This window comes from Haliaeetus leucocephalus, unplaced genomic scaffold (genome assembly GCF_000737465.1).
Source record: "Haliaeetus leucocephalus isolate CR32 unplaced genomic scaffold, Haliaeetus_leucocephalus-4.0 Scaffold195, whole genome shotgun sequence".
Lineage (NCBI taxonomy): Eukaryota > Metazoa > Chordata > Aves > Accipitriformes > Accipitridae > Haliaeetus > Haliaeetus leucocephalus.
In genome coordinates this window covers 5014949-5037109 of record NW_010972631.1, presented here as the reverse complement: position 1 = coordinate 5037109, position 22161 = coordinate 5014949, and the positions used below count along the sequence as shown (strand labels likewise).

General features: G+C 43.7%; 1 protein-coding gene across 1 annotated transcript; it reads left to right on the top strand.

Moving 5' to 3' along the window:
- The first annotated feature begins 16981 nt into the window (after positions 1–16981).
- LOC104830707 (nuclear receptor subfamily 0 group B member 2-like) lies at positions 16982–21916 on the top strand. The gene is made up of 2 exons (XM_010565819.1): positions 16982–17555; positions 21669–21916. The coding sequence occupies exons 1-2, from the start codon at positions 16982–16984 to the stop codon at positions 21914–21916; spliced, it is 822 nt and encodes a 273-aa protein (XP_010564121.1).
- The last annotated feature ends 245 nt before the right edge of the window (positions 21917–22161 follow it).

Below are 22161 nucleotides of genomic sequence, written 5' to 3'. Positions count from 1 at the left end.
TCTTTCCAATATGACAAAGAGCAGGGTACATTTGTAATGTAAACATGGGAAGGAGGAAGCCATAAATGGGGCCTGTGGCTTTTCTAATGTGCTGTTAACCTATAGGTGTCCGGTTCACTGCTGATTATCTTTATGGTAGTATCTTTATTGCTGCTTTCTGTCCATCCTCTGCTGTGACAGTGCTGTTACTGTGAAGAGCGGTGATTCTGGCATCTGTTTCCAGTTACGCGTTGCAGTATCTCTCAATGACTAGCAGCATGCCTGGCTCAGGACTTGTGCTCGCTTGACAGGTCTGCTTCGCACAGTGCCCAGATTGCAGCTTCACCCGTGTTATGTGACGCAGACCTCCCAGAGGAGCATCCTTCCCTCTGCCTCGGTGCCTGTTCCGCTCTGGCAGGTAGAGCGGACCGGCACCCCTGGGGTGCTGCATGGCGCTCATCCATACACCTGAACTCGCTTCTGTCCTGGAATAGCGTCGTGTCACCCAAACTGCCTCCCCTGAGCTTGTGCTGTCCCTTGAATTTTCTCGGAAGGGAGTAGTTGGCTCAGTGAAAACTTCTGGTGGGCAGTTTGCCACCAGCGAAGCAGGAGGGGATAAAACAGAGTATTTCACAGCTGCTGGCACAGTGAGGAGACTGGATGGCACATCGGCAAGGGCTGGTGTCAGGCAATTCGGCATCAACCACTGATTTCCAGAGGAAGGCGAACAATACTGCATCTGGGAAGGGAATCAAGGTCAGTGGAGTTTGGTCTGCGGTTGGGCCCACAGGCCCCTCAATTTTCTGCTTAGCCTTGGAAACATCAGGAGGGTAATGCTGCAACCAAGGCCTTTTTTTTTTTCTTTTTTTCCTTCTCCTTGCCCTAAATCAAATAATTTCTTGAAAAAAAATTTCTTTTACATATGTGAGAAACTTTTGGTCTGGCACTCTTTTAATGTTGAAGCATGTTGTCATGGTTTAACCCCAGCCAGCAACTCAGCCCCAGGCAGCCGCTTGCTCACTCCCCTCACAGTGGGATGGGGGACAGAATCAGGAAAGTAAAAGTGAGAAAACTCGTGGGTTGAGACAAAGACAGTTCAATAGGTAAAGCAAAACCCGCGCACACACAAGCAAAGCAAACCAAGGACTCCATTCCCCACTCCCCACGGGCAGGCAGGTGTTCAGCCATCTCCAGGACAGCAGGGCTCCATCACGCCTAACGGTGACTTGGGAAGACAAACGCCATCACTCCCAACGTCCCCCCTTCCTTCTTCTTCCCCAGCTTTATGTGCCGAGCATGACGTCCTATGGTCTGGAATATCCCTGGGTCAGTTGGGGTCAGCTGTCCCGGCTGTGTCCCCTCCAGCTCCTTGTGCCCCCCCAGCCTCCTCGCTGGTGGGGTGGGGTGAGGAGCAGAACAGCCCTTGGCTCTGGGTAAGCACTGCTCAGCAGGGACCAAAACAGCCCTGGGTTATCAACACTGTTTCCAGCACAAATCCAAACCACAGCCCCATACCAGCTACTGTGAAGAAAATTAACTCTACCCCAGCCAAAACCAGTGCATGCATTTATTCCTCTAGCATTGCAAAGGGCTCTTAGGGTGGAAACACGCTGTGTTTGCAGTCTGGGGTTACAAACGAGAGAGCACAGACCACACTCACAAGGAGGACTGTAGCATGTTTCTGAGTGTTTTGCATCCACTTGAGGGCACCATAGTATTGCCGATAGCAGAGTTTTTGCTAAATCTTTTAGGAAAAACAATTGCTTAATTTATTTAAAGCCACCACCAGCTTGTAAGCATGCCTATTTCTGATCTGTTTTATCTTCCTCTGTATTATGGGCATCTTGCCCTAGCACACAAACACCTCTGTTGTGGTATACGTCTTATACCAACCCTTTCAGTAACTCCAAACAAGGAGATGAGCTTTGTGTGTGAACAGACTCAAGTGGAGAGAAAATAAGGAGTAACTTAGCTCTGAGCTCTTCTGAGATATAACTTTTACCTGGAGAGCCAGGGCTGTGACAAGTCACTCACTTGAGAAGGGCCTGAAAGCTGAATGCAGCTGCTGTACCCAGCATCGCTGGTGGGCTGGACGTGCAGCTCCCTGCACTGTCGCTCCAGGAGGCAAAGCCTCTTCCACTGAGATGCTGAACTGCTTCTTCCATCCCTTCTCCTCCCGTGCCCCCCTCCTGCCCTTCCTCTCCCTTCACGCGCTGCTTCAATCTCAGCTTCTGACATTTCCAGCTACAACCAGGCTAATGCAGTCATGGTTTTTTATTACCCTCTGCAACATCCCCTGCGGGCAGGGGCAAGTCCAGATTTGAGTGCAGCTGCATTTGCTCAGCAAAGAGTGCCTTTAAACGAGAAGGTCACCTTCACGTGGCCGCGCAGGTCTGCCCGGTATCACCCAGCTCCCAAGAGCAGCAGAGGCTGAGCAAGCCCCAGGACCAGGCAGAATCGAGTCGCCCTGTGTCCGCTCAAAGATGCGGCATCTTGGCTTCGTCGCTCGAAGGAGGGTGATGCTGATGGATGGCTACTTGCTGGTTTTAGGGGGGGTTCTGAATTTCAGCAGAGAGGGTTGACTGAACTGGAAAGGACAAAAGGGTGTTCTGCTCCTGCTAGGGACAATTGCAACCACACAGGAGTGCTTCGAAGCGCTGCGGAGAGCTGCCCAGGGAAACTTCTCGAGGGGTGCTTTGTATTTAAGCTTATTACCTCAGAGGAATAAAAAGGAGGAGGTGCGTGCTTCTCTGGCAAGTGCTGCGGCCTTGGCATTGTGCCCAAAAAGTGTTTCTGTTTGTATTCCAGACGCTGGGCCGCTTCAGGCTTGTCAGCACAAGAACAGGCTCCCGAATGCATAAAGCTTCAGTAGGAGAGATCTGTCCTACAGAGCGAGAAAGACTATGAGTGGATTTAATATGGGGCTCAGTCGGGGACTCCGAAGGGCCCTGGCTGGCAGGGCACCAGGCAAAGAATGAGGAAAAATGGTTTTGAGTCTCAAATCTACCACTGATTTTGTGACAAGCTGCATGGCGAGCTTCACTAGCTGCACGCCGTACTTAATTATGCTCAAATTCAATGGCCTAAAATGTAAGGGTGACATAGCTGTCTAGATTTGCTTTTGTTATTTATGGCCTCGTTGAGGACCTTATCTTTCTCAGTGACTCATCTCTTCCAGAGCTCCTCTGCAACAGATGAAATTTCACCCGGATAAAAGGCTTTAGGCAGGCGAGCGTTGGTCTGAGGGGTGGGAAAGATGAATGCCTCTTGTCACTGGGTCAGCTACTTGCTCACCAAATATTTATGTCTCTGAGATTTTTAGCTTTGTTGAATGAGGCTGGTGATCAGGCTGTGAGATTAGGACTGCCAGTCATTCTGGTGAGCTCGTGCTCTCCACAGAGGCCACAAATCGGGCGACGGCTGATTTTTATGAACTGTTTGGAGAAGGAGGATCGATAGAAGTAATTCCCTGGCTTTCCAAGACGAGAACCCAGGTGTCTCCCCCTCGCAGAGCTGTCGCGGTGGGAGAGCTCCGCGAGGGTCTCCCGCCATCCCGGTCAGCCTGTGGTACCTGGACTGTCTCTTGCTTCACATACTCCACGTCAACGTGTGGTTTGAAAGCCCAGGGATCAACTCCACAAGCCGTTGTGTCCATTATCCCCTTCCTCTTGTCAGGCCAGCTAACCAACCGATATTCTGTAAGGAATTCGGAACTATGAACTGTGAACGTTGCCTCCAGGATCGTTTCCGAGTCACCCTTTTAAAGCAGTTTGCTATAGGTGTCAGAAGAAAATGGCTCCAGTTCACCAGCATCTAAGAGATGACTGTTAACAGGCACCTGCACAGTTCAAAAAGGCATTGAGAAACGGGCTTGACTGTATGCTTTTGTGGGGTGTTTCTACCACCTTCAGAGGCCTGAAGGCTCTCCTCTGGGTGTCTGTGAGCTCTGCGCTCTCCCTTCGAGGTGCTGGGTAGCTCAGCTCTGCTCCTCAGTCTTCAGCTCCTTTCCCTTCCTGCCCAATTACTCCATCCATGCTACTCGGAGTGGTTACCTGCAAACCCCTCTCCCTCCTTGTTTTCTTTCGCATAAATCCATTAGCTTGGCAGCCTCTAGTACCTGTACGCCTCATCTTCTCCAGTGCATGTTTTTCATGTAAGTTTTTATGTTATTGGAGGTGGTCCTCCTGGCCACCATCTCTGATGGGGTGAAATACAGATTCCATCTGTGTCACCACAGAGCGGTCATTGCAAACCTGTTTTGTATTTCTAGCTCTATGTTGTAGGGCAGCACTACCTAAAATAACCTTTGTGGCCCTGTTTTCATTTCACATGGAAATCCTATTCATTCAAACTGACTGAAATATCTACATGCAGTAGAACACAGGGATGAAGGTGTGAAGGACTTCTTCAATAAATTTAGGAGGGGATACACAGCTTGCCTTTTTTTTTGTGTGCCCTATGACTCTTGTAAATATAAACTAGGACATTAGTATTAGAATTACATCACTGGACAGAGGTGCAGCAAGAAGGAATCAGTCATAGGTGATGTTAGCTGGGGAAAGCTGCCCCTGGGCTTTCTCTTGGGCTGCTCTGCAACACCGCAAGGCATATGCAAAAACCTGATTAGAGAGGCCTGCTTGTGCTTAAATACATGTATGTGTAAATGATGATTTTATTAAAAAAAAACCCCAAACTTTGGTGCCTTTGCAAAGCTGACATTAAAGCACTGGTTTCACAGTGTGAAGTAAAGACAAAATCAAAGCAATCCTACTTGAGGCTTGGTGTCAAATGGTACTCACTGCACTGTGGCTTTATAAGATAAACACGGTCGTGTCAGACCAGAGATTAACATTTTCCATTAATTTTACTTGTTGCATAAACAAAATGGGATTATGTATATTTTTCCTTTTGAAACAGCATATTTAGCAAGCACATGCTGCTGCTGCTGGATCCCAATTAAAGGTTAACTACAGTCAGCTGTCATATTGGTCTCTTATCAGCTGTTTTCTATCTGTGAAGTCAAGCTGAGTATAATTCTCTGTCCTTGGATTTTGCAATTACATCTGGGTAGTTTGGTTTACCTTTAAGATGCTTAGACTGAGAATAAATAATATACTCATGGAGATCATTGTCAGATCAAAAGTCACTGGGTTCATGCATAGAAGTACCAGGTATGTGGTCATCATCCTGTTCGTAGCTAATCCATCTGCACGTTCAGGGACTCAGAAGTGTACCTGGATTTGTCAAATGACGGAATGAGAAAAAAGAAGTCTTGGAAATAGAGTGACAGCGCAAAGCTTCATAATACTCCTACCACAGGATGGGACCTGTTGGGTCAGCTTAGTACATCTTGTCCCAGCAGCCTCTCCAAACACTATGCTGGGAACTGGGTTGAGGTACTACCCTGGTTTCGGCTAGGATAGAGTTAATTTTCTTCTTAGTAGCTGGTACAGCGTGTTTTGGATTTAGTGTGAGAAGAATGTTGATAACACACTGATGTTTTAGTTGTTGCCAAGTAGTGTTTATACTAAATCAAGGGTTTTTCAGTTTCCCATGCTCTGCCGCCAAGCAGGTGCACAAGAAGCTGGGAGAGGGCATGGCCAGGATGGCTGACCCGAACTAGCCAAAGGGATATTCCACACCATACAATGTCATGTTCAGTATAGAAACTGGGGGGAGTTGGCTGGGAGGCACAGATAGCTGCTCAGGCATTGGTCAGTGGGTGGTGAGCAATTGCATTGTGCATCACTTGTATTTTCTTGTTGTTGGTTTTTTTGTTTTGGGTTTTTTGTTATTATTATATTCATTTTCATTACAGTTATTATTATTGTTATTATTATATTTTATTATTATTATTGTTAGTATTACATTTTATTTTACTTTAGTTATTAAATTGTTCTTATCTCAAGCCATGAGTTTTACTTTTTTTTCCAATTCTCCTCCCCATCCCACTGCGGCGGGGAGCGAGCAATTGGCTGCGTGGTGCCTAGTTGCTGGCTGGGCTTAAACCATGACAGGTACCCTCCAAAATCCTGTCATCTCCATGTGTGTGGTTGCCACCAACTCTGGTCTCAAATGAGATCAAGTAATGAGCTGTGTCGTTTGTTCACACTTATGAGATTGTATAAAACATGATTATCAGGTGTGGTTTAACCCCAGGCAGCAACTAAGCACCACGCAACCGCTCACTCACTCCCCCCCCCCGCCCAGTGGGGTGGGGGAGAGAATCAGGAAAAAAGTAAACTAGTGGGTTGAGATAAGGACAGTTTAACAGAACAGAAAGGCAGAAACTAATAATTATCATAATAACAATAATAAAATGACAACAACAACAACAATAATAATAATAATGATAAGATTGGAATATACAAAATGCAATTGCCCACCGATGCCCAGTTAGTTCCCGAGCAGTGATCCACCCCCTCAAGGCCAACTCCCCCCAGTTTATATACTGGGCGTGACATCACATGGTGTGGAATACCCCTTTGGCCAGTTGGGGTCAGCTGCCCTGGCTGTGTCCCCTCCCAACTTCTTGTGCCCCTCCAGCCTTCTTGCTGGCTGGGCATGAGAAGCTGAAAAATCCTTGACTTGGTATAAACACTAGTTAGCAACAACTGAAAACGTCAGTGTGTTATCAACATTCTTCTCATACTGGACCCAAAACACAGCACTGTACCAGCTACTAGGAAAGAAAATTAACTCTAGCCCAGCCGAAGCCAGGACAGCAGGGTACAGAATAGGAGGTTTAATATGAAACATTTATATCCTGGGATTGGGCATTTTCCAGCTCAGCTCTACTTCCCAATGAGCTGAGAGCTTGTTAAGGGTCTTGGCCAGTTATGGGAATAGCTGTGACCTGCCTGACCACGGACAAACCCTCCAGCCCTGTCCAAAGGAGATTCCCATCTCTACAACAGATGTTATCAAGTACTGGCTTAATGGAAGAAAGTGCTAGAACCTTTCCTGCCTGACCTAATGAACAAGGAGTATATGGGCAGGAGGAGGGAGGAAAAGGGGGAGAGGTTTAGACCCTCACCATTGCATCTGAGCTATAAAGGGAAGCAGGTCTTGAAGGTATAAATGCTTCAGCCCATCTGAGTTGGACGAACCCTCCTACAGGACTGCTCTTCCAATCTTGTCGGAGGAATCAGGGAGGGTGAAAGGACTGTTGAGCACTAACCTAAGCGCTCTGCAGACATGCGCTTCTCTTGGTCTTTTGTTTCTTTTTACATGTTCACACAAGCCTTGCAGCTCTACTGACGGATTTGGATTCTCCAACACTCTGAGTTGCTTTCAGACGAATCTTGCCTTTCTGAACATGATTTCAAGTACATGGCTGGACTCTAAGGTGTCTGTTCCCTTCAGGGTGGTAGTTGTAGGTATCAGACACTCTCTCGAGGACAATGCTCCTCATATATGTGTTTCCCAGGGTAGCTAAAGGAGAAAAATCTATGTCTCTGCTTAGTTCCAAAGGCCAGTTTGAGAGGTGACAATGCAGGCATGTCTGAAGGAAAAATACCTTTTGGTAGTCACTGCAAGCTAGGAGCAGTCACTGGCATGTAGCATGATAAAATCACTCCTCAGTTGTGTGGGTTCTGAAGGAGAACATTACACTAAGACTAGAGAACACACTTGATTTCTTGCCTACTGTTTTATAACATGTTTGAAATCAGTACATTGCATACATTTCAATTTCCATTGCTCTAATGATCTGATGATTTCCTGAAACACTTTAATGGAGTTTCCACTGACCTTAAAATAATAGTATTTTTTTAAAAGTGGTTAAGTGCAGACTTTTATGAGACAAATGGAGCCAGACTTCTCTTTCAAAAATATGATTTTTGCAAATGTGCTTGCTTCTAAAAATCTCAGAGCTGTTTTTCAGAGTGACAGGAATAACATAAACACCAGAGAAGCAGCAGCTAATCTCACAACACTGAAATCTCAATACTGAGTGAGCAAAGAATTCATTTACTGCATAGAGAAACAGATGCCAAAGAAGGTCTGAATGTATTTCAAACTACCAGTGAACAGCATGGAAATGCTTGTGTTTTCTGTCCACCTTTGACTCCACGGGCAACTCACATCTTCATATGAATATCTGGAAATAATATTTATCTCGTCATAATCTGCTCTTATTAGATGTGCTCAGGTTTATCTTTTCCTCCTTTCCCTTCCTTCAGTTTTCAACCTGTACTATTTAAAAGTTTCAGGATCTTCTACTCTCTCAGCATCCCGTTTCTTTCTACACAGAGGCACCGCATCTTACTCTGGGTTTGAGCACATTTTCTTAGCCTTAGTTTCCTAATCCTATCTGCTCAAAACCATACTGATCTTTGGCAAGGTTTTCTTCTTCACTCCTGCTGGACTTCATGGTTATCAGAAAGCTGGCTCTTTCCCCAAAGAATCTTGACAATAGAGCCTCACATATGGAGATAGAAGGATTTCCTTTACAGTTTCCAACATGTATATGACAACATCTTTTCTTCTTCCCCAGTTTTGTCAAACCAACCTATTCTTAAAGGAATGATTGCTGAAAGTTTGGCAGACTCTTGCCCTTATTGGTCTTCAGTGGTGCCAGTTAGGTAAATGTTTAACAGATTGAGTATCAATTGTATGTAATACCAGAGAATCTCTAAAATCTGAAGTAACTCAAGCTCACGCAATTGAAGATGTGCTTAGACTTGGATGTACAGCTTTTGCAAAGATGTTTAAGCTCCAAAAGTGGACTGGGTTTCGTTATTCCTCTCAATTCCAGGGATCCCCTGATGTCCTAGTCCCTGAATGGAGCGGGTTTGTGAACTGCTCTGTCCCTGCCCCTTTAGGAAATAGTAAGGAAATAGATCTGCAATAAGATCCTACCACAGCTGTGTCTGAACTCTTCCCACCCTTACTTCAAATCAGATGGAAAACCAGCTGTGAGAGAACGAAGCAGGTATCTCCTTGGCAGGGGTGTGGTAGAAGAAAGTCACAGCAATCAACGTAGGGAAGATGGTCAAAGACAGACAGAGGAAATGGGGCTTTTCTGGGTAAAATGTGGTGAGGAAATATCAGATGAAGAATCTGAGTGAACACTTGGAGATTTGTACCTACATGCTCCATGAGTCATAATCAGTAACTGATTATGAAGAATCAAACCCAAATGATGTAGATTATTCTATCAGTTTTTAAGTAGTCTGAGCTCTAAGAAAATCCAAATTTTGAGATAGAGCTGTTTTCTTCCTTTTCTTCCCCCAATCTGAATAGATAGATATTTAATTTAAGAGTCACTGATAGAGAAGTTATCCTATGGCAAACAGGGAGGGAAGTTCGGGCATGTTAATTTTGTCACAGGGAAAACTCAATGCATTAGTCCTACACCTTTGGTAGAAGTTAGTCGCCCCTCATATATTTCAAAATAAAATGGAAGTGTTTGAGATTTAGTTTTTTGGACCACAGATTACTTGCTACAACCTTGCTCATTTTATCATAAATAAAATGTGTAAAGACAGGTCTGAAGATATACACCACGTATCTAATCTGCTATCTAAACTTCACTTGCTAATCTGTGGTATTTATAGAGTGCTAATCACTAGATTAGGCATTTATCTTCAATGATATAAGACAGACTTAAGTTTAATATGATAGTAGGCTCCATACCATGTTAAAATGTTTATCATCTCAACCGCTCTTCTCAGCAGGGGAGGGGGCTGAAGGGAAGAGTCACCTTTGCAGTGCCACTCTGGAGACGGTATTGCTAGCCAGGGGCATTTTCTAACTTTGCTTTTTCAAAACTGTGCCCATTTTCTACCTTGCTTTCCAGCATTTTCCACTTGCTGAGCAATAGTAAATGGTATATGTGTCTATATTTAAAATGACAGATGGTGCCTGTCCCAGTGCTGATAAGGGTGACTGTACAAATACTATCTCCTTGGTGGGGGAGCCATAGAAAAATGGCACAATCTGCACGAGGTCATTTCTGGTTTATTTTATAATGTCTACAGCCCCCCCCCCCCCCCCAGGGGTGCCCTTATAATAATTTGCCAATTTACCCTTATAAAAATTCACCAATTTTTCTAGTATGAAGAAAGCAAACGATTGATGTTGGGCAGCTTAAAGCCTACTCACATCTCCAGATTCATGCCCCTTTCCATACACTACTTTAACCAAGGGAGAAATGACCCAGTAGTAGCGTGTCTGCCACAGCTCTGCTGCAACTGCAAAGTGATGACTGCTTTTAGGTGAAGAAGGCTCTGACCCCGTATTACTGAGAGGCAGGGTAAAGCTGTTCAAAAATCATGGAAAGAGTTTACTTGTCCAACTGTTTTTTGTTTGTTTTAAACAACCATGAAAGCCCTTTTGGGTTTATTTATGCACTTGCATAGATGGAAATCCATTGCTGCTTTAGATTCATAAGAAGCTGAAGAGTTAAGAAATATGTTCCTCTGTCATCCGATCTTCTGCCCGAGGAGCATCACTGAGCTGATTATTTATGATCTGTACTAATATTTTAGTCTCAGATTGGGTTATAGCTCCAGATGGCATGTATGTTTGCATTCACATTTGCAACAGCTAAAGTATGGTCAGACAGCATAAAGTCTCTAACAAAAAGTCCTTGGTCTAAAATGAAGACAAACACTTTCCCTTCTTCAGCCAGTGACAAGCACCTGCCAAAAAGTCACTTTAAATGCTGCTCCAGTGTGTTTGGAAACAAAGAACAGCAGAACATGAGTTAAATGTAGATGCCTGGGGTAGGCTTTTAGGAAGGGGGCTTCTCTGAGCTCCTACTTCATGTCAAGATGTGGGGCAGAAGTTGAGAGGCATCTGCCTTTCCTCTAACTTGGTCACCAGAGGCAAGTTTAAAACAGGCCTAGTTTCAGTGGTAGACAACATTTCACTGCAGGGCCTCCGGGGGCAGCTGCCTCTCTATTAATTTGCTACTTCTATTCAAATGGCTATCATGAAAAAGATGCTGATTTTATCAGACCTAATCAAGCAAAGTATTTCAAGCACATGCTTAACTTCAATCACTTGAAAAGTTCACCCACTGACCTTCAAGATAAGCTAGATGTGTTTAAATTAACTGGGTTTATAATTTACACACCCTTGTTTCAGATATAAGGGCCAAATCCTAGTTTGCCATGGCATTACCTGTTGGAGCATAAGCTAAAGGGACTGTTTCAGAGCTTGTTTCAAAGCTGAGCAGGCTTTAACTTGGAGATTATACTTCTCAATGGTAGCTCTCGGTTCCTCTGGTTGAGAAAGGAATACCTTTATTGCTCAGGAAAAGTGGTGCGCACCTTGGGACAAGGAGGAGATGGAGCCCTTCTGGAAAGATATCGGTTTTATTACTGGCTCCTTTTGTCATCATTAAGGCTGTTAGTGAAGTCAGGTGTCCTCAAAAGTACCAGTGACACGAGATTCACTCAACTCCTCCCAGAAAACAAAATGTATAAAACTCCTAGAAAAAAATCCTGTTCTGAAGTCATATAGATGTTTATAGGCCAATTAAATGTTTGTACTGGAGACCAGAGAGATAAAAGATCACTGAATCAAGGAATATGTGCATGTATCAGACTGGTGTGACAGGATGACCTCAGAAAGGCTGCTGTCAGCTTCCTAGGAAGGTGTTTCCTTCTTGTAGCCCATATGAAATAATAGTGGAAGATTCTTCTCCTCCAGAAATGCATCTGCCTCCAGTCTCACCTTTTAAGAAAGTTGGAGAGCTCACATCACTGCTTAGCAATAACTTAGTTACTATATACATTGTGCACCAATGCGTATAGTCCAACATATATGTACTTGTATATATAGACACTGCTGCAAGGACAATGTCAGATTTTCTGCCCCATAGTTGAATTATGATAGTCTTTTAAACAACTCACAGCATTGAGTGAACTATTCTGAAGAGCAGTGCCTTCAAAGTTTCAGAATACGAATGTTTGCTGATGATACAAAATTATTCAGAGGAAGACTAGGGCTGTCAGAAGAATTGCAGAAGGTCTTTATGAAAATCATCAGCTAGGTGTCAAATGATAATTCAGTGTATATATATATATATATGGGAAAAGGTGCATATAAGATAAAACACCCCCGACTCCACTCCTGACTAAGATGAGAGCCTCTGAACTGATGACTATCACTCAGGAGTAAAACTTGGGGCTGTGACAGTTTCATGGCAACAACAGCTCAGTGTTCAGGAGTGACCTCTGGGAAAGACAAAACAATGAACTTCATTCTGTCCCTGTATAAATCCATGCTCACCTAAGTCCTAGATACCGTGTCCTGTTCTGATACTTTCTCCACTTCCCCTTAAAGAATATCTTAGAAAAGATACAGGGCTAAGAAAGGTTCAAAGAAGGGTAACAAGATGATCAAAGGCATGGTACCACTCTAAAGAAAGGACAATTTTGGAAGCTACATCTCTTTAGTTTGGACAAAGGAAGACTGTGGTAGTCTTACTGAGATTTATAAAATAGAGAAAGCTATAGAGACGGTGAATAGGGATTGACTGATTCCTTTTTTTTTCCCCAGTACAAGAGCAAGAAAGCACCAAATCCAGCGAATGTCAGGTTTGATCAAGTTTTGTCTCATGTACAGCATCCACAGAGCTCCTTGACATAGGCTGATGTGGGTATTCATGTGGCTTCAGGAGCAGACTGCATGAGATCATAGGGTAGAAATTAATTGAGAGTTATTAAATGCATAAAATCACTCTGGTTCAGGAATTCCCTAAGCTGCAAATGACTGAAGGCAAGAAAAGTACTCATGAGAAGAGTGGTATATATCTTACACTCTTCCTTGAAGGACTCACGTTTGGCTACTGCCAAGGTAAGGACGAGATGGCCACTTAAGGTCCTATATTATCTGACAAGTCTCTTCAGCCTTCCAAGTATTCTATTAGGCGAATTAAGGCTATGGGCTAAGAGCCAAAAATACTACATGTCCTATACTTTTGAATATTTAAGAATGTGCATAAGTCACCGGATATTTATACAGTAACAAATATCCTTCAGCTCCTGTTGACTTCATTACACTGACCCTGCCGCTGCACACTGGTCAGAGAGGGTAGAAGCCTGGGACCATCTATGCCTAGCAGACAGCTTTTGCAAACCTGAGAAATCCAGGGATTTTAGGAAAAAGGTTGCATCATGTGTGAATGTCGTGGTTTAACCCCAGCCAGCAACTAAGCACCACGCAGCCGCTCACTCACTCCCCCCCATCCAGTGGGATGGGGGAGAAAATCGGGAAAAGAAGTAAAACTCCTGGGTTGAGATAAGAACGGTTTAATAGAACAGAAAAGAAGAAACTAATAATGATAATGATAACACTAATAAAATGACAACAGTAGTAATAAAAGGATTGAAATGTACAAATGATGCACAGGGCAATTGCTCACCACCCGCCGACCGACACCCAGCCAGTCCCCGAGCGGCGATTCCCCGCCTCCCCCTCCCCCCCTTCCCAGTTCCTAAACTAGATGGGACGTCCCATGGTATGGAATACACTGTTGGCCAGTTTGGGTTAGGTGCCCTGGCTGGGCATGAGAAGCTGAAAAATCCTTGACTATAGTCTAAACACTACTGAGCAACAACTGAAAACATCAGTGTTATCAACATTCTTCACATACTGAACTCAAAACACAGCACTGTACCAGCCACTAGGAAGACAGTTAACTACATCCCAGCTGAAACCAGGACAGTGAATCACCTAAACAACAAAGATGAAGAGCTATATTGAGTATATATTACTTGTAACAGTAATATACAGGCATTCAAAAAACCATTACCTATGGGAGAGATGGAGGATGGCAGCCTTGCTCGGAGAAGGACAATTCCCAGCAATGATGTGACTATCCACAAGCTGTCTGTAGCAATTTTGTGTGTGGACTTAGGATACATTTTTCAGTTGTCCAAATGGTGGCACTTGTGCTGGAGGAGCAATTCTGATGGTTTCAGAGAGAATGTGGTGGCAGCGGGTATTTGTGGGTGTGTGTGCTTTGTTGATTGAAAAAATATATAAATGCAAAACAGAAAAAATAACAATGATGTGACTGTGTCTTACTGTTCTCAAACCACCATGCTAGAACAGCTAAAATAGATAAAAGTCCGTGGGGATTTCTCATATCCCAAAATTGTTTTTTGTACAGTAAACTTTCTCAACATTTGAAAGTAAGAAGCATTGCTACTGTAGCAAGAAGACTGTAGCTGCTTGATATCTAGGTGCATGTAGCTTCAACCATTGTATAGGTAAGATTTATAAAGAAAAAAATAACTATTGTCTAATTTATGAGCATAGAGCTAAATTTAGCTGCTGGCCCTCTATATTTGAGAAAAGCAGGTCACACAGAGAGCTCATTTCAGACAATTTTGAATCAGGACCACCAGGATCAGTTTCACCTGCAATTCAGTATTGACTCATAATTCTAAGTAATCATTCTCTCAGAAAAAGCTGATGATGTGTTCTTAGCAGTTGTACTGAGGCAGTAACCTTTACGCTGTATTTTTGGTAAACAGTCATAAAGCTATTATAATACACCAGGAATTCCTGTTAGAAAAATATCATTTGCTTCTGCCTCTTAGAACTATATACAATCAAAGGAAATCAATTATGATAAATAGAAATGGTATCCAATACCATATGTTACTGATATCAGGAGTCTCTGCATATGACTAATGAAGATCTCAGGAAAAAAAAAAAGTAGGAAAGGAACCAATTTAATCTGGACTAGAACTTTAATAAGCACAATTAATAGGAACAGTGAAATGATGACATGAACTATGAGGGTGAAATGATGGTGAACTGTGAAATGGTGCTGATTTCAGCTGAAGTAAAAAATTTTTTTCCTTGAAGGAGTTGGGTTTATCAGAGGTCACTCTCCTACCTAGATTACTGAAACACTACCATGCTCACCAGCAATTAGGAGACAGGACTTCTTTTCACAAGCAAACTCTGTGTAAGAATGATTTTAGCAAGCTCAGTCTCTCTTTCTAGTATGGCCATTAGCCAATCTATGTAACTCACACAGAACCTCAGATGGCATTAGCCCTGCAACTGGAGTTCATTCCACTGAACCTCAGCCCAGTGAGAATTTTACAGTGAGAATAAGAAGAACGGGACTTCCCTGTTGCTGTGCCACTTTTAACCTAAAAAGCTCTTTGATACCCCAGCGATGGACAACAGTAGAGAGCTGCTGAATGGATGGAGAGATGGACAAGCAAATCCCATCAGGTGTTCAGTGCCCCGTGACTTTCACTGCAGTTAGTGGTAGTTGCACCTCAGCAGCACTAGATTGCTCAACTTTGGAGCAGTCATCTCTTTCTCCACTTTTTATCTCCTCGGAAGGGGAAAATTTTGCAACATAAATATCATGGAGATGTAAAAAAAAGGAAAATTTAAAATGGCCCAGCATGGAAAAATCAAACAGTTGTAGCAAAGGACAAATTTGCAGCTATTCATCTGATGGGATAGCCTTTACACATCTAAGGCTTGGAGATCTAACAGAAGTAGCTCTTGGAGCTGTTGTTTTTAATGCTCATTTTTTGTTAAGATGTCCTGAGAGCCTAGATGGTAGGAATGCATAAACATTATGCTTAGTGAAAAAACTTAGTACCTCTTCCCCTATATAAAAACAAGCAAGAGAGTGCGAAGTAATGAAAACTTGAAGTATCAGTTTCTTCTTATGAAGGCTGAGTTCCTTGCATTCCAGCTACTTAATGTTCCCTGATGCTGACTGAAGAATCCTGACAATTCTATCACTCAGCTCTTGCTCTGCTACAAAAATTCACACACACACCAGTATGAATTGCCATTTTTCTCTCTTTCTTCATCAGTTTCATTTCCACAGCTTGTATGAAGAATATTTAATTACACGGCAAGTCTGGGAGAAGTCTGCGTGTTCTGTGTTTGAAATTATCATACGTGAAATGAAGGAGATGATATAACACTGTCATGAGCTATGGCAGCTGGCTTTCTCTGAAGTTTCTCTCAAATCTCCCAGGAACGTGAAATAATTCCTATACATGGGATTTCCATCCCCGCAACTTTCACCCATGAGCTTCCTGACATAGGTGTCACATCCTATTAGCTACAGTGTAAAGTACGAACACGTTAAGTGCTCCGTGAAAAGTAACGGTAGGCATCCACAGCGCCTTCAGGTGACTCCTTTTAATGCGAAATAAAAGTGTCTACTCAAGGGACTGCTCCCACAGCGTCATTCGTAAGTATGAATGTATTTCTGTGTGCTCCAGAGCATTAGCTAGCGGGCAAGGTCAGCGTATCAATAAAACCAGAGGCAACTTGTTCCTTCTTCACTTACGGTGTCAGAGGTTTCACTAGACTCCCCTTGGGCTGGTGGTGCGTGTCCTACAGCTGGCCTTTGCTGCTGGTGGCAGGAGCAGAGACCCTCCGTGGCGGTGGCAGTGGGTGACTGTTGTGGAGGGACATCACACACAGACCAATGTGATCAAGTAAAGTCCATTTACTACAACGTTTGATACAGTTATATACCTTATGCGCTTGTGCACGCGCCTTATACAATACTCTAATTGGTACAATACCCCGTTTCACGCGACGCTATCTTATCCTCTATTGGCTGTGCAAGCTTCTTCACGAGGTGTCCAGCAGTCACTTATCTCATTCTTCAGCATCCAGGTGTTGTTTGTCAAGCTCTTCTTATCTTCCTTTTTCCCAGCGTACAAGGACACAGCGTCCTTGTCTGCTCCAGCGTTTTGTAAACTTATGCTTTGTTCCCACCTAACGGCTGGATTGCTCACATTCCTTTGCCCAGCCAAGAAATCCTCAACAGGTGACTGTCACCGGCTCACAGCGGCCCTGCCTCATTCGAAACAGGCTGGTGCAAATAAAGTTCAAGGTAACTTCACAGATCAGGGTCATATTACTTCTCAGCCGCCTGTCTATATAAAAAGCAGGCAGCACCTCGCTGCGTGCCAGAAATGCTCTCCCCTGCTGTTGGTGCATAGCTCCACGTGCACTGTCGCCCACCGCGGGGAATGCTGGCTCTATGGCTACCGAGCTGCCAGCTGAGAAATTTGGGAAACATCAGTGGGAGACGGACCATGGTAAGAGCATCCTGTACCAGAGCCTTAACAAAGAACGTGGAAGTGAGACCAAGTGGCACCAGCAGGATCGTGGTCCTCACCGCTCCACGGGAAGCAAGGGCTGCTCTTGTATGGACAGGAGGAGAGTTGTCCTGAAAACACCAGAAGTCACGTGCAGAAGAGCTTCTGAAGTGCTCTTGAAGACTTTAACTTTTATTAGAAACTTGCCTTCTTTTTATCACGTGCCTTGGGAGGACCAGCTTGTCCTCATACAGCAGAACTGGGCCCCTCTTTTTGTCCTGGGCATGGCACAAGAAGGGGTGGATTTTGACCTGAGAGAGATTTCAGCCCCTAGTTTATTGAAAAAAATCCTCCTCAATCAGTCTTTGACAGCTAGCAATGAACTGGGCAGCTCGTCACTGGGAGCATCTTTAGCAGAAGTTCAGAAGATGAAGAATATATTGTGGAAATTCTGGGACCTGGACATAAGTGTAAAAGAATATGCCTATCTTAAAGGAATTATTCTTTTTAATTCTGGTAAGTCCTCCTGGAAATTACACAGATGATTATGTGCCTAGAAGGACATTTGGCATTTTCATTTGTGTATAGACAAATGCTTAGTTTTACTCTTTTCTATTAATATAGCTAAATGTTCTCAAAAATCCATATTCCACAATTTAATGATCTTCTGCCTGAAGTAGTTTATTTAGGTTCCTTGGATGTGTGCAGTAGGTCACCCACTGTAAGCCAAAACAGCTTCTATTAAACAAATTTTAAGTCATAAAGAATTAACCATGCCACTTGAAACTGATTTCCAGTTCAAAGGTAATACAGCGGCCTCACCCATAATACAGCAAAGGAGAGATGGTACATGGGTATGTGATGTGAGTATTAGAAGTATTTTAACAAAGACTTCCTCTATAGCAAGAACACTGGAGAAGATAAAATAATCTCTATCATCTGATTTTCATCAAGGAGGCAAAAGGATATTGTGTTGAGGTTACACAGCTTTTATTTATTTATATATTTATCTGTGTATCCTTTAGTATCTCTACATGGGACTGCAGTCACGGAGCAAACTCAGACTAGTGATTGCATCCTCTCACTTCTGGTGCCAAGTTCAGCCTCTAGGAAGGAAGGTTGCCTAGGTCAGCACCACGGAGTGTGTGAGTCATTAAAAGCTGAGCTCTAAGTCCACTAAAGTAAATGGAAAGACTTATTGACTCCAGTTTGCTCTGGCTCAGATCTCCGTCTCCTTCCACAGCAATCACTGCTGTTGGCTGCTCTGTCAGCAGCATGCTATACTTGGGACTGCACCAAAAGGATACTTGAATGCTTCAGTTATTCCGTGATATTTCTTGTGGTGAAATGTTTATAGGCTGCTCAAAGGCTGTAGTGACTTTATATTTGTTTCCAATAAGATTCAAATTCTGATTCTTGAGATGTAATGTCATCCAGATGTTTGGTATTGTCTCGTGTGCCTATGCCACAGCATCAAACCAGTGGAGTTTGTTTCAGTGCAAGTTATTTTCTCAGTTTTTTTCACAATAAAATCAGGCTAAAAGAAATGACCGGTTATATCCAGGGTGATGCTAAGAGGAGAAATCCCTCATCTGCAATGGCTTACACAGTTTAACTAGCAGGCATTTTTATTATCTCTGTGGATAAAATGCGATTTTCACTTAAGGAGAAAGCAGCAGAAGCAGTGTTACGTTCTGGTTTTGTGCCTTCTAATGCCTGCTACTTCCCCAGGGGGCCGTATGAGAAGCCCAGCAACCCTTCATGCTGTGCAGACACTGTCCAGAGTTTCAGGGGGACTCCCTAGTTCTTAGGTGGGATGACCCTATTCTGCAGAGGTGCCTTTCTCCACAGGCTGCAGAAGGCAGCTGGGAGGACTTCAGTTAAGCCTAGATTGACTCCAGATGAAACAAAGACTCACAGTCTAACTCTGGGCTGAAACAGGTACTCAGGGCTTATACACAGCCCAAACCACCCTTTCTCTACCTGTTTTGCTGCAAACAAATCTGTACAGCTGTCCGTTTCACAGTTACTATTTTTAAGAGTTTTTGAACACTTTCCACCAAACTCAGAAAATGTTCTCTACATACATGCAGCACATTTTCAGCTGCCCTCTTAGTTTTGGCTTGATGTTTGGCCAAACCTTAATATTTTGCAGGCCTCAGTGCTAAGAGGATTTCAGGCTGCCACCAGCAGCGACAACACTAAACCCTCTGCTGGATCATGGATTACCTCGTGTGGGCTCCCACCCTGAATGTTTTATTCCTGTTGGGACCACCAAAACTGGCTGAGGCAAAGGGGAAGGATGAAGCACAGAGCAGTCCAGAGCTGGGTTATGAGTTGGAGTTCAACAGGGTGCCCAGAAATGCAGCTGTAGCAGCACAGCTAGGACAGTGCTTGGGCAAGAAGCATGACAAACAAGTACGGCAGAGCTTTGCTTGTGCCCTGAGTCATCTCTTGTGGTATAGAGATTGTGCTTACTATCATAAAAAAATCCCTTTGGGGACAGGGTGGCAGGCAGCATGGAGTGTAAGTCCTCCGACAGTACTTCTGTGCGGGAGGCTCTGGCTGGGTCATTGATCGACCACATCTGGACCAGCAAGAACCTGCGAAGGAGAAAGCATGTGCCCAGCCCCTGAGGGGAAATGGGCAGCCTTGCATCAGCTGAATCCAGATTCTCCAGAACATCTTGCCATCCCTGCTTTTCGCAGGATGCTTTGGCTAGGTGGCTTCGGAGAGGTCAATGTGTGTACGGGTGAAGGGTCCGGCTGCAAGACCTTCTCTAGGACCCAAGCAATAAGTCAAAGGAAGAAGCAGGTAGGACTGTCCCGCCACGCATGAACTGCACAGAGTGAGGTGAAACTGCTCTTGCTGCTTTTGACAATTGTCTGAAAAGCAATGAGAACAGCGAAGAGATGGGAATCATGAAAAACAGTGCTGTTATTGTATCAGTGCCATATATATATGTTTATGGAGTTATATATATATACACACACACATATATATATAAAAAAATAACTCCATCAAGGCTGTGACAGGACTTCTGTTAAAAAAAGACACTCTTAAGAGGTTTACAGTTCAGCTGGAAATATGTGTTTCACTGAATATTATTACAACAGATCTCAGAACAAGAAGTTTCTCATTATTTGTAAATTAAAGCCAGTGTTTGATTACATATAAAAGAAGACCAAATGGGGAAATTAAGCAAATTTGAAGGGATATAAGCAATTGCAATTTCATCCTGAATATATAAAATCTTGACAACTTCCTTTCCGTGAAAAATCTAACACTTGGAACCATCCTCACAGCTTGCAGCTGGTGGTAATCCTGGGGGAGAAGATGACTTTTCCAAACCCTTCATTTCTGGCTAGCCCAGTTGCAGGCTTTGCTGAGGCTTCTCTTCCTCTGGCAGTGATGTCTGGGAAGAGAGCTGCTGAATACTGAGAAAGGGCAGCCAGCCACAGACTGAAGAAAACCCAGCGTGGTTGGTTTTGCCGTAGTACAGGGCACTAGGCAAGAAGGCAGAACCTCCCACACTTAAATGAATGTTCCTATATGGAAGACTCTCTGGTCTAAGCTGTTCAGATCCCATCCCAGGGAGGCATGGGGTTGGTCACTGTAAAAGATGCTGAACAGGCCTGGAGTGTGTGCTGGGAGATGGGTTAAAATAAGACATGGGAGGCAGGAGAGGCAGAACTCAAAACCTGGGGATTCATGCTACCCCTGTCCAGACTGCAGCAATTCTAGGCAGGAAAAGATGGTGTCATCCTCAGGTGGTGAGGACAGGAGGCAACAGGTTGCTGAGAGCTACATGACAAAGCAATCCCACCAGAGGCAAAGGCTAAACACGGGGTGTCCTTTGAACTGAGCCCTGGCACCCACAAAGACCCTCAGCGAGCTAGCAGGTTTGAAGTCACGTGCTGTGGGAGGTATGGGATTGAGGGTCCAGACCACGGCTCTACAGAGCAGAGACCTCTCCCTCTTCAGAAATGGCTGAGGAAAGGGAGTACAAAACCAGGAAATAAAATTATCTACCCTACTCCTGTGGGTCGTGATACATCTCACAGAGAACCTTTATGCTCTTTTCAGTCTGTAAATGAAGATAGCTAGATAGCATGGTGAACCACAGTGCCCCAGCTAAGTCTAGCAAGCAGAGGCAACAATAGGAGGGAGATGGGGCTGGGGAGACTGGAAACCTATGTCTTTAGACTGCCAGCCTGCTTGCTGCTCCAAACCACCCCCTCTATCTTCCTGATGTTACCTACCTATTTTAGATTAGAGCTGGAATGTTTCCACCTACTCAGACTACGGTCTCAGCATCATTTGGTGGGTAGACAACACTATAAAGCTGCTTCTCCATCTGTACTGAGTGAAAGTTATTTCCTGGTACCATTTCAAAGCTGGATTTAATGTAATGGGCTAGATTCCAATGTGCCTACAATGCTGCTCAATGTTCCTTCAAATTATTGAACTAGACATATCTTCTTTTTCCAAAAAGTATGTTTAGAAAGTTTTTATTGTTTTCTAGAGAAAGTAGTACTATAAGCTAGAAAGCCAGACACTCATCATTATGAAGGGCACAGAACAAAAGCATTTACTCAAGATTTATTATTTTACTTTTTGTTTTCACAGGATGCCATGTCCTAAAATGTCTCCCCTATGTACAAACACTGCAGCAGGAAGCTCAGCAAGCATTGATGGAGTTTATCTCAACAATGTTCCACAGAAACCTAGGCAGGTTTGCTTGGATTCTTCAGCTAATCACCTCTCTTCAAGACATCAGTGCAGATGCTATTGAAGAGCTCTTCTTCAGGCCCATCCTAGGACAGGCCACCCTAAATGTATTACTTCGAGAAACCCTACATATCAAGCCAGACTAGCTTTGAAAACAGATGACATCTGTGCTCTCAAATACCTATTTTTGAAGAGATGGGAGGATTTTGTGAGCTAAACACATTTCAAACAAATCATTGATGCATCTTTGTAAGCCATATATATTTTTTGTATGATGAAGTAATTTTGTAACATTTTAGAATTAAAAGCAGAGAAATCTAAGCATTTCATAATTCTGTGTGCTTTCAAAAACCTTTAGTCTAACGTATTCAAAGACTGTCTAGGAGCACCA

What these genes read in the sequence shown, in the direction of transcription:
- LOC104830707 (XM_010565819.1), top strand. Translation starts at nt 16,982, where the DNA reads ATGGCTACCGAGCTGCCAGCTGAGAAATTTGGGAAACATCAGTGGGAG. An exon ending in AATTATTCTTTTTAATTCTG is followed by an intron (nt 17,556 to 21,668) that starts GTAAGTCCTCCT and finishes TTGTTTTCACAG; the next exon opens with GATGCCATGTCCTAAAATGT.